This window comes from Ascaphus truei, chromosome 1 (assembly GCF_040206685.1).
Source record: "Ascaphus truei isolate aAscTru1 chromosome 1, aAscTru1.hap1, whole genome shotgun sequence".
NCBI classification, from domain to species: Eukaryota; Metazoa; Chordata; class Amphibia; order Anura; family Ascaphidae; genus Ascaphus; species Ascaphus truei.
The window spans coordinates 192556981-192572748 of NC_134483.1; the positions used below are offsets into that span (position 1 = coordinate 192556981).

General features: G+C 38.8%; 1 protein-coding gene across 1 annotated transcript in view; it reads right to left on the reverse strand.

Annotated features, from left to right (window-relative positions):
* Positions 1–1937: 1937 nt before the first annotated feature.
* Positions 1938–15768, reverse strand: part of LOC142490977 (hippocampus abundant transcript 1 protein-like) — a 96306-nt gene continuing 82475 nt past the window's right edge. Inside the window, exons 10-13 of the mRNA XM_075593355.1 lie at positions 13452–13564; positions 10480–10577; positions 7259–7416; positions 1938–7104 (exon numbers count right to left, since the gene is read on the reverse strand). Of these exons, the coding sequence (XP_075449470.1) occupies positions 6895–7104; positions 7259–7416; positions 10480–10577; positions 13452–13564 (579 nt within the window). The 3' untranslated portion in view covers positions 1938–6894. The remainder of the gene's footprint in view (positions 7105–7258; positions 7417–10479; positions 10578–13451; positions 13565–15768) is intronic.

Here is a 15768-nt window from a genome sequence, read left to right on the forward strand (position 1 = left end):
ACTGGATCTTGCTTTACAGGTGTCTGTACGGTATGTAATATATAATGTGGTCATCTTAATATACTGTACCCAGCAGAATGGGGCCTTTCACGGTCGCCACTCTGCAACTGTCGTGCAACCGCCAGACGTTTTGCTCCTAAGGTAAGTGGTTGGCATTAGGGGTTAATTTAAGGGCTTTTAAGGTAAGGTGTTAAGCATGTTAGGGTAAGGGATAAGGTTAGAAGTTTTAGGGCAAGGGGTTAAGGTTTATAGGGTAAAGATTAGCATTAGGTGTTTTAGGGTGTTGGCTAAGAGGTTAGGGGGTTATCTTTGTGGTAAAACTAGCGGTGGCAAAATGTCTTAGACTGCTACCCAGGACATTCTTGTAAAATATGGGTTACTCTATGTATTAATATATCAATTTTTCCTGGTAAAATATTTTATAGACTCAGTTGAAACTTTGTTGTTCATTAGCAATGAAACAAATGATTTACAAGAGACATTGACTGGGAAGAAACCATGTTACTCAAGTAAAAGAAAGAGAATAGGAAAAATCCCAATGCATTATAAATAAGGTGCAAGTGCATTGGAAGCCTGGAGAGAATATACAGTTGTGTGAAAAAGAAAGTACACCCTCTTTGAATTCTATGGTTTTACATATCAGGACATAATAACAATCAACTGTTCCTTAGCAGGCCTTAAAATTAGGTAAATACAACCTCAGATGAACAACTGTCCTGATATGTAAAACCATAGAAATCAAAGAGGGTGCACTTTCTTTTTCACACCACTGTATGTACTGTACAATGTTGGTGACTGCAGTTACAATGCTCAGAATGACAGGAAAAATTGGCTAATGAAATGTTTTCTGAAATGTAATAGTATTATTACTTGAAGTAGTGAAGTAAAGATCAGCTAGTCTTAAACCGGGCTGCAAACAACTTTCCTGGTGCCCAGAACTAAAGTCTTGATCTGGGCCCAGATTCACAGAGTCCTTGAGCTATGGGGGGGAGGCTGAGAAGTTCTTGAGAAGGGGTTCACCGGGCCTAGGGCACCTTTGAGACCATCGGAGGAAGAGGCCAGCTTTTGCAATGTTGGCAGCCCTGGACTTATACAAACATGAAAGGACCTCCTTCTTACATTGGTCTATGTCTGTCCAGGTTTAAAGAGACAGACTTTTCTAGAGCTTCTATGACACATAATGCTGACTAAAGTCAGTAACACGTCTTCCAGTTCAAGGAGTACAACATTAAGGAAGGCAAGATAATTGAAAACAACCCCACGGAAAAGAACTAGGCAGTATCCATAATTAAGACAGGAGGAGGTCATATGGACAAAAAGTGTTTGATTGATTAGGGTTGGCAAAAATACTAGAACATTTGGAATCATAGCAGATACTGAATATGTCACAAATTGCATTTGAGATATATATATATATATATATAGCAGATTATATTACCGGGACCAAAATAAGACAAACCTGTCTGTACATGAAGCAGATATATAGAGTAGCAGTGCCGAGGAGAGACGATCGAGCAAGGGGATTGGGACATTTGACACAGGATGGGTACAGCCTATGAGGCCAGTGATATTCAAATAAACCAATGATGCATGGAGAAGAATGGAGGAGCAGTGAACGCACTTGAGTATTAAGATAACCTTCTCATTGTATTTAGAATACAGAACGAAAAAGGCACACTTACCAAATGAAGACATAAAACATACAAAAGTATTTAAACCGGATACAGGAGGGAAGCATATTTCAGATAAAACGGTGATAGGACACAATGGGTCATGCGCTGGAGCTAGCGAGTGTAAATGTGAGGAAGTACTTCTCTTCACTGAAAAGGTTGTGGATTCATGTAATAGCCTCCCAACAGAGGTGGTAACATTTACCAGCACAAACATTGTAAAAATAAATATATTTATATTTAATAAAAAAAAAAAAACACACAAACTGGCAGAAATTGCAACTTTTATTTGAATTAATCAAACTGGACACTAGATGGCACGTCACATAAGAAAATAGGCAGTAGTTAAATGAGACCCTGGTCTTTGGCTTAGCATTGCATTGCCAGTCCCTCTTGCAGCAAACGGGTCATAATGAAAGCAGGACTACTGACATATCTTTCCTTATTCTTATAAAGCATTGACACAGCGCTCAGCACTTTATAAATCCGGACATTGGTTAAACCTACAGAAGAATGGCATTCCTGTACAGGAGCACCGTTCTTCTGTTAGGAGTTTGCTGTCCCTCATCACGTCGGGACTTTTTGGGCAGCCGTGGCGGTTTACCTTCGGATTTGTAAATGCACCTTCCTGACTTCAATTGGTTAAAAAAAAACATAAAAAGGTTGGTAAGAAAGACAGCGATTCGGATATACATGCAACACTGTAGTGCGTTTGGTTCCTGGAGAGCTCACAACCTTTGTTTTAACAGAACTATGTTTCTGCAGGTATACAGTGGTGCTAAGACATTGCTCAGGTTGTTACATTTGCAGTAATGGTTGGTTTTAGACAATATGTTGAGCAGATCAGCATGGTGAAAACAAAGGGTAATTGTGAAGAAAAAAAAAAAAAATGGGCAATAAAATGTCCGACTGTGCAGCTAAAGAAGCAGTTCAGTTTCCCACCGTAGCTTTTTACATTACCCACAAACACTGTTGCAATGGTTCTTGGAAATCAGCTTGTGAAAATGCTGAAATAATAGAATGGACTACTGGGACATTGCGAATATGCAGCAGTATTTTAGCATGCATGGCACGTAAATGCCAAATCTTTGTTTAAAGTCACACTGAAGGAACAATAATCTGTCTTGATAAAGGTCCGGGTAAGGGCCCCAACATCTGCAATTTATTGATAGTGAATACGTTTAAAGGAATACCCGCTTGGACTATTGCTCAAGGTTTGGCCAGATGGTGCTTAATTCACTTCCCCTCATGTATATTAAGGCTTTGACACAGCCCCCGCAGCACTTCGCAATCACAGCGTCACCGATGACAGAATTAAAAAGTTCTCCTAATCTTCTGTCCCTTAGCTGGCCAAATTGTGTTCAGAAAACCAGACGCGCAATATGTCATCCCCCCAATAAAACGAGCAAATAGCATATGACCTAGCTACTATGTTATGGCGTCCCTGGAATGTCACCCAAGGGGTTAAATAAAAATATATAATAGTATTTGTGAATTGCGAAAAAAAATAAAAAATTAAATGCATTTAAAAAAGGCCCTTTATACATTTAAATATAATAGTGTGTTGTAGAAATAAATAATAAATATATATAGTTTACTTAGCACACTAGATCTCTAAAACTCTTTTCATTGTTTTTGTGAGTTCTCACCACAACACAAAGTTTTTATCTTATCATACATATTTCTCACTCAATATCCATTACATTTGTCACAATTGTAGGTCTGTTATGTAGATTAACACTAGATAAGAAGATCAATGTAGACAATCAACTGATAAATAAATTATGGTCACTGTATTTTGGCAACATGTACCAGATACACTGCTGTGGGTTCATGTTAATTAAATGAGAAATAGGAGTTTTTCCTTCTTAGCTCATAAATGTGTTAAAGTGTTAAACTGTTGTAATCTAATCTGAAACACTAAAATTACTAGAAAGTTTGAGTTCACGCCCCCGAAGATGAGAACACCAGTCTGATGTCATAATTGATAGTGTGTTGATCCAGCTGCTCTCACTCATGAACAATACAAATTCATTTTCTTCAGTCCTCCTTGCAACTATCCTTTATCGGGAAACATTTTATGTAAGCATTTTGGACCATAATTCTTGTTGTGCTTCAATCATTCAGATAACGGTGCCCCAGCACTTGGGATGGAGGACAGTAGTGCCACGGTTGTTCCCACATCTTGCCACAAAAATCAGTAAAGGGTTTATGTTGCAAAGACAATAAATATTGCAACTCTGGAAAGCTTGAACGAAGTCAGCAATGACCAGTACAAAACAGAAGACCTGGGATAAAATTATGAATGGTGAAAATCTAGTCAACGGTGTGTGTAATCCAGCAAGTGGATCAGGACACACAAATACCACGATTCTGTATACAATCACGATGCTGCACTACTGAAAAGGGAAAGGGCATATTTGCTACCCCAAAAAAAAAAAAAATCACACTAACTTTACACAGCAAAGCGTTTATGCAATTTCTAGTCACGAAGAGGCTAACCACTGTACCCCATGTTACTTCAATTACGTTATCATCAAATAGTAATGTGAAGAATGTCAATTACCATATATTTTGTTTCCACAAAGGATTGTGTTGGAAGGAGAAAGGATGGGACGGGGGGGGGGGGGGGGGGAGGCAGAGAGAGGGGGGTTGAACACTTAAGAGATGACTCTGAGAAAAGACAGGAGGGGGAAAAAGTAAAGTATTCAGAGAAGTGATGGCAATGGAGCACGATGTACTGTAGAAAGTAATAAAAGGAAGGGTAATTTTCCCAGTGCAGTGTGAGGAAAGAGGGTAAATTGGGTCACAATCCTCATGAGAAACTAGAGAAAAGTGCAAGGAAGCAGATTGCTACCCTCCTGGTACACATGCAGAGACGGGCAGCCGAGTTCCTCTCTCCTGATGTCTTGTCCACCTGTGCACTTTCTAAGTAGCTATAAATTCAAAGGCGAGAATCAGCACAAGATTCCACACAGTTGACGTCCGGACACCTTCTTTACAGGGACACTGGTCACAATCTCCTGGGCGAAGAAACAATATTTTTTTTTATTTATTGTAATGGGCCTTCAACGGATTTGCCGTTTATGTTACAAAAATGTTGAAACACTTTCCACACTTGGAGTATAGTTTGCCCATTTATTATGTATTATGAATCTTGTTAACATAAAAACCAACTGCATAATACAAAATGTATGTTATCTCTGTTGAAGTTATAACATCTCAAAATATATATATTAAGAAAAAAAGAAAAAAAAACTTTTTCAGTCATAGATAATCCTTTATAAAAGCAGTATATTTTCTGTCGAGAATCTTGTCACAATTATAAATACAAGATATACACAGCCTCTAATAAGGGAAAAACGTAAGTTTCTTACAAATATCTACATATAAAACATTAAAAGCAGTGCTCAGTTAATGGTGTTTTTCTTTTAATGGTCTATTTCTACATCAGAAAAATACATGTAAATCTAAATATTTTCATAAATTTGCTCAACCGTAGCAAGTGATATTTGAGAAACTGATGTAACAAAGTGCCACTTTGTTTTACAAAAAAAAAAAAAATATTCTGCATATCTTTGAGCAAAGCAGTAAATAGTGTTCGATATGAAGGCTATGACTTGTGGCAAACGCACTGTACACATAGCAGTTAAGGCTGGGGTGCACTCAACGTGGTAATCATACAGTATTTAGAGGGTCTTCAGGTACAAAGGGGGAAAAAAAGTCTCAGAGATAAACCGAGCTGGATAGCATCGCCCCGCATTACGGTCAGAAGCTTTTCGAATGAGGAATGTTGTCATACAATGTAGGACGCCATCACTATTTGTAAAGTTCAGTTGACATCATCAAAGCGCCCATTTTTATCAATGCCCACTGGTCTCATCATTATTCCTTTTGGAACAATTGTTAGGTACTTTATTTACAAAGGAGATCATTCAAGCACTGTATTAATCTTCTGTAACTAGGAATGCAAATAGGTGTTTCAATTTAAGGGCCACATACGATTACTGTAGATGAGATATGTTGGTATGGTCTAAAATGAACGGGAATGGCGATCACTGAAAGCAGAAACTGCAAACATTCTTCTACATGGCAACACACTTGTTGTGGCAACCTTTAAATAAGCTATTTTGATTGCAATATTTATTTTTGTCCCTTCCTATTCATTTTGCTGCAGTTGCATAATATCAGTTTGTATTTTTTTTTTTGGTTTTAAGATGAATTAGACATTTCACAGAAACTATGATTTTGCAGTCCATGTAATTAAGCCCACATTTAATAAGCAGCACTATTCCAGCGCCAGAAGACACCTTACCGCACTTTCACTTGAACAGACCATAAGGTGTCTTCCTGCGCTGGTAGATGTCTTTTGGAATAAGCAGTTTAGGTAAATATGGGCCCAATTGCTAAATGGCTCTTACCTGTGAAAGAGAAAATGCTGGCCCCCCATTTCCCACATAATGGCTGCTTAGCACCACCTTTTCCCAATGATCCTGAACATCTACAAAGTAAGGGACAATGCACTCCTTTACACAACAGCGTTTGCGCCTTTCACTGCAAACCGACATGTACAATGACCTGCCACTGGATTGTGTGGTTGTTCTTAGAACTAATGGCAAAGATATGCGTTTTTATTCATTTTTTATTTAAGAAGAAAAAAGAAATTTGGGGATTCTTGAAGTCTTTCTTTCATCACAAGAATCATGTCTCTGGTAAGCAAACTAATGTTAACTTTAGAATGCAGAAGACATGCCCTCAGAATGAGCAGCAAGGAAGGTGAAACCCAGTTTCTCCCCCTCCCAAAAAACAAACAAAATAAATGTACTGGCAGGCACTGAGAGGTACATCAGAACACTGGCTCACTTTGCATATGGGGTACCCTTCAGAGATCAACACACCGTCACTGCAATATCTAGGTTTTTCATAACAGTCAATTTACAATGCAATGACAAAGTTCGAGGTAGCCAAAGCAGGAAAAAATAAATCTGAAACCTCAAACTTTTAGCTGCTTTACTGCTGGAGATTTCTGCTGTGCATGCAACCTCCCATGCAGTGAATAGGTAACAAACTGATATTATTTACAAGAAAAAGATGAATGGCAGTCTTAGAAGTTTTTGATAAAGAGCCTGCATTGGGATCCAATGGAGCAATGTTTCTTTTGTCTTGGATTGAGCTCATTACATTCTCTTTGCCTTCACGTTGTTCATTGCCTTGGGAAATGTTCTCATACACTGCTGTCCTGCAACAGTGGCTCGATGTCCTCATCACTCCCACGATCGGGATTATTTGCCTGAGTGCTGCTGATGCTGTGCTTCCCGACACCTATGTTTTTAGCTGAATGGCTGCCGTGTTCAGGGATGAATAAGGCAACCAGAAAGGCGAGAAGTACAGCAAATGCGCCAAACAAAAATGGTGGGCCTGGGATGATTGCTTTCTGCAAAACAAAACAAAAAAAAATCTGTATTTACTAAACGTTGTATTCTGTGATTTTGTTTCTGGTTACATTTCTAGACACCAACTCATCAACAGCATAGCACAGAATCAACATATTGCTTAACTATGCTACCCTCAAAACTATCCCTACTTACAGCATCAGTGGAATCCTCCAAAGTGGTCTTGTCTGAACTAGGCACTGCTACCAGTCCACTAAGTTCCACGTGAAAGAGAAAGAAGACAAATCCATACAGTGCTGGACCCAGACCATTGCATAATCCTCGAATACCAGTCACCATTCCTTGGGCAACACCTGTATGACAGAAATAAAATGAAAAATGTTAGCGGCTATGCAATGTTATATGATGAGGATTTTTTTTTTTAATAAGAAAATCCTGAGAGATGCTGTCAAAAACTAAAAAAGCTTTCAAAATAACTATGCATGCTAAGGGCAGTACAAATGACACTGGGTCATCCCTTAAGATTGGAAAAAAGAAGATTTCACCAGCAACAAAGTAAAGGGTTCTTTACAGTAAGGGCAGTTAAAATGTGGAATTCATTACCCATGGAGACTGTGATAGCAGATACAATAGATATCTTTAAAAAAAAAAAAAGTTGGGCATCTTTTCAGAAAGAAAGGTATACAGGGATATACAAAATAAGTAAACATGGGAAGGCTGTTGATCCAGGGAGAAATCTGATTGCCTTATTTGGAGTCAGGAAGGAATTCATTTTCCCTTTGAGACATCATTGGATGATGGTTCAAATGGGGTTTTGTGTTTGCCTTCCTCTGGATCAATACGCTGTAATTACAAATATAGGATAAAGAATCTGTTGTCTAAATTTAGCATAGATTGAACCTGGACATGTTTATTTAACCGCATCTACTATGCAACTATGTAAATACATTTTATTGGTGATAGGTCTGGTTATTTTATACATGTTTATGTATTATTTTTTTAGCTACATAAAAATTTTGATACATGTAAATTTCCTTGTTCCTCTTCTTGATTGCAGAGCAACATTTTTTTTATCTGTGTGAGAAATATAAAACATGACTTTTTTGCTTATATATCTACATGACTTAACAAAATCTATTTGATTTAATGGAGATTATTTAAGGAGTGGGTCAAATGAGAATTAAAGGGAAGCAAGCATACAACATACTGATATTAACATAGTAACTAATGCCCCAAAGAAAATGGCGCAGGCCATGAGTGAGAATTGTTAGGTGACCATGCAAGTTCAGTTATGGTTGCACTGGGGACCTGCGAACAGGTCCATCCCCAGGTTTGTGGTCTGAGATTTGAGCCTTTCTCCGGCACAGTTGCTGAACTGGGTGTGGGGATGGAGAGGTAAATATGGACTGTTGATCAAGGAGGGGTGATGGGTCATCTTCCAGCTGGGCTTCCTTCCTCGACTGGCCCAGTTGTCAGTAGTCCTGACAACCCCCCCGATGGCAGCTCTGCCTGGCAATACTATGCATTCAAAAGTGAAACGTTGAAGGGTCAGTTGTGGAGTCAGTTAAAACAGGATTGAGACTGATGGGTATCCGATCATCTTAGGGGTCTCCAAGACGTATACTGTAGTGCCGACAAGTATTCAAAAACAAATCTGGGGCAATCACCAACAAGACTCGGGTACATGCTGCAACATTTCAGTGACATGTCTGCAGACAGACTAATGGCCCAGCGGATTAACAGCAGGGGTCCCTGGCAGTCCCATTCAAACTGAATGGGACTGCCAGGGACCCCTGCTGTGTTAATCCGATGGGCCATTAGTCTCTGCAGAAAGGTCACTGAAATGTTTGCAGCATGTACCCAGCATGTACCTGGATCTTGTTGGTTATAGCCCCAGATTTTCCAAGGCAAGTTTAAGGCAAGTTTTAGAATACTCGTCGGCGCACCTATAAATGTTTACAGTGCCATGTCAGGTCATCGTTCTGCCTCTTTTTGCGAGTGATGGTGCCCTACCTGGTGATTACAATATCTTTTAAACTCTCAGGGAACACTACAATTTTTTGGCGCAGTGAACGGGATAATCAGTAGTCCAAACCAGCAGAGTTCCCCAACTCTGAAGAGTTCCCCAACATTCAGAAATGTAATAAAGCATGTTTGGACTTGAATCAATGCAATCTCAACATTATGCTATACTCCAATGGAGTATGTGTGCTTGCTGTATGTGCTTGTCTAAAAGAATGGAAGTGGATTGAGGCTGTTTCTACTGATACACAAATCTGATTCATCCCTATGTTTCCTGGCTGGTAGGATATAAAGCCCACTTTTGATATTTTCAGTACCTGATATTCTTCTCCATAAGCATGAGCGATAACTAAAATCATGAGCTGTGGATGGTAAATATTAAAAGGTACATGGCTGTTTTAGGTTTTACTGAGGCACGGTGGCAGATTTTCCATTTTCAGCCCCAAATATCCAAGAAAAACACTTCTAGCAAATTAAGAAGTTTATAATGCGTTCTAAAGTAGGGTCCGGTTTAGCAGTTGTGGAAAAATTTGTATTGTGTTACTATTGATTTTGCACATATAGTAATTCCCTAGAAATTGTCAGGTAATTACTATGTCATTTAGCCACATTTTTTTGATTTGGTTAAGCTTGCCAAAAAGTTTCTATTAATTACTTCCCCCAAAAGCATGTTTTACTTCCCCTGACCAGTAACCTAAACATTACAATGAAAGGATATGGACTACAGTCCATACCGCTAATTACCCCCAAATTTGCAATTTATGAACTGCACTACTGTAAATATATGGGAATGCCTACGCATACTTTACAACATACGCCATATAGCATGCACATAATAGTCTAAATCAGCGGTGCGCAAAGTGGGGGGCGGGAGATTTTTCTGGGGGGGCGCGGGCGGTTGCAGAGGCCCTGCGCTCTTCCCCAAGACAATTAAATTAAATGCGGGGGGATCACGTGAGGCCACTGCAACATTCCGCTTACTTTGATTTTGCCGTCTGTGTGACGCGTCGCCATGGCAATGCGGCATCAAATGACACTGCGGGTCACGTGACGTCACATGATCCCGCAGCGTTATTTGACGCGGATGCAAGGTGGGGGGGGGGGGGGGGTGCGCGTGAACCAGGGAAAACAAGACCGGGGGGCACATCACACAGCAGCAAAATGTTTGCGCTCCTCTGGTCTAAATAACAAAGCATAAAACATATATACTGTACATGTTACGTTACATAAATGAACACATTCTGCTCCATCATCATGATTCTACAAATATCAAATCAACAAAATCTTTCAACACAAGCATATTCTGTTACCCGTATTTAGAAAACGTTACTCAAACATTATGGACAGGATAATTACACTGCGCGCCGATGTTTGTTATTTTTCCCTCAGCTCACCTTGTTGATCTGATTCAGTATTACGGGAAACAAGAGCACTCACTGCAGGGAATGTAATACTTGACATTGCTGCTACGGCTCCAGCTGCCCACATCATCCTGCAAGTCAGCAAAGAAAATCTTGAGCTAAATGGTTGGCAACATGAAATGGAGAATACTGCCACTAATTCAACTCCAACTGCTTCTTTAGCAAAAATGATAACATTGGAACTTTTGCTTCAACCACGAGAAGTTAGGACACAAGCAGGAACAGGGGGTTTGCGACTCATCGTTGCATCCCACTTCAATGTGCTGAAATTCTCTGACAGATAATATCTGTAAATTACCAAATGTTCCACCTATGAATCTGAAACTATAGTACATCTAGTGAAACGTGTGTTCCCCAGAGGTTTGGCTTGGCGCCAGAGAACTCATGGGGTACTGTCAATGACAATGGGAGTTATCGGACTTCCCTAAAAAGGTGGCAAGAAAGTGGCGTTAAAACTTGATCAACGAGGAACCCTGTTGTGCACTTTAATGCGAGTGGGCACTCAGATTTTGCTGAAGAAAAGATTGTATTGCTCATGGCAGGACGTCCTGGAGTTTGAGAGCAAAACTCTAAAGACATTTAATACAGGTGTGTAACTTTAAATGATAGTATAATGTTTTCAACATATGATTTGTATCCAGGATATACTTGAAAATGAGAACAAAATATTTTTACTGGTAAAATATTTGAATTGTTTTTTTTTTTGTTTTTTTTTTTAAGTGTCTCATACAAGCATATGGATTTGTTTTTGACTTAGCTTAGCGTACGAAATGGGAGGAGGATACTGATCACTTATTAATCATTGGTGTTTAATACCATGCCTTTGAAATCACTGTCAATTTAAACCTAAATTAGGTCTTCTGGTGATATATAGATATATAGATATAGATATATATACATACATATGATAACAGTGCTGACATGGTTATGGATATCTGCTATATCATGATTGGCTGCTGGATGGATTTACACCAAATTTGGCACAATGGGAAGGTATCGTAATTACATAGCCAGACGCCCCTTCCCCAGAGCCAAAGGGGAGGACGGAGAGGTTCAGGAAAGGCAAGAACATGATGATTCCTTCCGCAGCAGGGAGACTTAGTCTGGCTATCTGTACTCAGTGTTGTAAGAAATTAAAAAGAACAAAAAGGAAATGTACTACAAAACCTTTAAAAAATAAATAAAAATGAAATAAAAAAAAGTTAGGAAAGTCATAGTTATGGGTCCGGGATACTTAGCTCTACTTTTCTGTTGCTTTGAATGGCATTGTTAATATCACACATTGAATCTAATGGCAATGTATAATTATAATGGCAAAATATGCAATTTTTACCAATTTAAACGTAATAAAATATTTGTAAAAAGTGACGTCAGAGATCGGCAGCGTCACTGCTTGAACAAACAGAAACACAAAAATATATTTATGTTTCCAAATATGTGTGCAACAAAAAACAAAGCAGCCCCAATATGACAAATTATTTAATTAATTTCTATGTTTTTCTTCTTATATGTATGGGTCGTTTGGTTCAATCTTTTGGCCCCAATGTTTTTTTTAATCTTGTTCTTAGGGCACTTCTGTGGGTTTATTTTTTTTAACTGCACTGTATTTCACATCTAAAGCAGCACATACAGTGCTTAAAAATATTAACTCCTTAGGAACCACATACGTCACACTTCCCATGCTTTTGCCTATATGATTGTTTTGTTTCCTCTTTTATCTCTGCACTGCAGGATATACAAAGGACACAGTATAACATTGGGAGTGTAGGAACCTGCTGATATGGTCTAACCTTGGCGTGGTTGCAGGTTTAACATGTTTTGACCAAAAGATTTAACTAAATGGCCCATAATTATAAGAAAAACACGTAAAAATGAATCAAATAATTTGTCATATTGGATGTGCATTGGGATTGCTTTGTTTATTGTTGTATATTTTAGGTAAATTTCCCAGTAGCACTCCCAGTAGCATATAAAAACTATGGGACTGAGGTTTGTGTTTGTGTATGTCTAAATATGTATGTACATCGAATATATACATACATATCTTTAAGACACAAGCACACCTCTATTTTGTAACGTAGAATGAAACCATCCAGTCAAATTGTAAACGTGACATTTTCCATAATTATACCTGACGTATTTACATTACATTTCTGTCGTCATCAATGATGTCAGGCTGAGCAATGAGGCAGGTGGCGGAGTTATGGATCACAAGCAGTTTACGGATTTAAGTGAAAATCTTATCTAGTGCCAACCACCCAATAAGGAATTCATTATATAAAGTATGCTAAAAATATCTGCCAGGTACAGAAGGTATTTCAGTTTCTACTGCACATTAATCATTTGATTTCGTAAAACATATTTGCCAACTTCTGAGTCCTCTTTTTAACATTCGAATCTGATATCTGTAAAGATATCAATACATATGCACACCAATGACTATACACGCATGTATGAGATCTCCAATCAAATAAATGTTATTTTTTTTATATAATGTATATTTGCATACGTATTGATTGGTGTAGACTTTTAGACTATTTCTGATGCTTTATAACAGGGCTCTGTGACTTGCAGGCCTATGGGGATTTTCAAGTAGCCACCAGACTGGCTGCTTAACGAAATGCATCCTTAAGACAAGGTAATGTAAATATATATGATACATGGTATAAACGCTTGATAAATGTTGGAGTACATGAATTTAAGTCTCTTTAAATGTACTAAAAGTATATTAAATACTTTTTGCTGATCCGGCCCCTTCAGAAAACAGTATGCTCTATTAATCTGAGTTGCATCAGCTTGAGCACCCGAGCACTTCTAATTATTTTTACCACTTTAGTAATTTGTGTGTGATGGTATTTATTTTTTGGGTGCATCTTTCAAGGTAGTTTTGAGAAAAAAGCCTTTAGAAATGGTATTTTTCTAACACGGTTAGTGTGAATACTTACCATGGCTGTGAGCCAAAGCCATACCAGGCCAGCTGGAACATTTGAAAACCAAGGCCAAGTAGGACAGTATTCTTGTTTCCAATTGACTTCATAAGTATGCTGAGGAATACAGTCTGCAAAATAAGACAATATAGACTAAAGATTATTCCACATACATTCAAACATATGTTACCAAGAATATTTTGCATACATCTACTCACAAACAGAATTCCTAAAACCATGTAAAAGCGAGCTTCCCCAATATCATTATGCACATTTCTTGAGCCAATCCTGCCAACATCTTTATATATAATTGCAAAAAAGAAAAAAGAGCCCCAATAAAAGCACTCTAGTATGCCTGACAATACAAAACCACAATGTTTATTGAAAAATGTCACAGAACATAAAGTAAAATTAAAGCACAGAAAATTTGAAACAAGGCATGGATCCCCTGAAAAGTCCAGACTTGATTTAACCTCTGATCAGGGAGTTACCCTGAAAGACAATACAAAAGTCTAAATAGACATAGGAATGCTGGAAAGTACCTGACAGGGTGTATAAAGTATAGCTACTAACAGACACAAAACGGTGGCTAAATAAGGTGGCTGATACACTGAATAACAGAAATGCTGCAATCTCCCTAAATCTGGGGACAAGTGTAAAGCATCACAATATCAGCAGTCTCACTGTGAAAAAACACATGAATAGTCCAATAGAGCACACCTTAGTCTGTAGCAGCAGATAAGTAATACTTCACCTCATGTCAGGTACTCAGCACAGTCTGTGGAGGAGTCAAGGAGCAAAGCTCACAGCACATGAATATGTCCTAGAGAGGGGACAAAACAGGGGATCCTGCCAACTGGACCTGCTCCTACGCGTTTCGACCTTAGCTTTCTACTGTAGGACGTGTAGGAGCAGGTCCAGTTGGCAGGATCCCCTGTTTTGTCCCCTCTCTAGGACATATTCATGTGCTGTGAGCTTTGCTCCTTGACTCCTCCACAGACTGTGCTGAGTACCTGACATGAGGTGAAGTATTACTTATCTGCTGCTACAGACTAAGGTGTGCTCTATTGGACTATTCATGTGTTTTTTCACAGTGAGACTGCTGATATTGTGATGCTTTACACTTGTCCCCAGATTTAGGGAGATTGCAGCATTTCTGTTATTCAGTGTATCAGCCACCTTATTTAGCCACCGTTTTGTGTCTGTTAGTAGCTATACTTTATACACCCTGTCAGGTACTTTCCAGCATTCCTATGTCTATTTAGACTTTTGTATTGTCTTTCAGGGTAACTCCCTGATCAGAGGTTAAATCAAGTCGGGACTTTTCAGGGGATCCATGCCTTGTTTTAAATTTTCTGTGCTTTAATTTTACTTTATGTTCTGTGACATTTTTCAATAAACATTGTGGTTTTGTATTGTCAGGCATACTAGAGTGCTTTTATTGGGGCTCTTTTTTCTTTTTTGCAATAATTTATGCCCTTATAGCACCACCGACAGATGACTACATCTAAATTTACCTTGTCGGTTGTATAGTTGCCATTATTTGTCTCATGGATGCGGGGTCACTTCTTTTTCTCACATAAATCTTTATATATAACCGTGTTCAGGAAACAAACTGACCCCTTTCGTTTTTTCATAATTTCTTATATGTTCCTTGCTCAATCCCCATGAAAATGTTCACAATTGTAGGTCTGTTATGTAGATTAACACTATATAAGAAGGACAATATAGACGGTCACTAAATTGAGGAGGTCACTGTATTATGTAAACAAGTACCAGATACACTGCGTTTGGTTCGTGTTCATTAAATGAGAAATAGGAGTTTTTCCTTTGCCGCTCGTAAATGTGTTACATTGTTGTAATCTAATCTGAATGATTAAAATTATTCTAAAGTAAAAAGTGTATTCAAAATGTCCTTCTGCTGAAATGCACGTCCGAAGACATGAACACCACTGTCTGCATAAAATCGATAACGCATTGATACAGCTGCTCCCACTCTTGAATAATATGTTGTATAACGAGCATAATCCTTGCTCTGTCTTCACGAAACACCACACTATGCACTTGAGGTCAGGACACCATCTTTGAATTCACACGTCTACCTTCCCCTCCAGTCTCGCGATGACGACAACGCATTTTGCATGAAATACTTCATCAGGAGTGGAGAGAAATGCGTTGTCGTTATGGGTCAGGTAGAAGAGAGAGGAGACGGAGCTAGAGTCGTTCTGAGTCCAAGCCAAGTGATCGCGAGACCGGAGGGGAGGCGGATCCGTGAATTCAAAGATGGCATCCTGCCGTGGTGAGATTCACTTGCAAGAGGACTCCTACCTCCTCT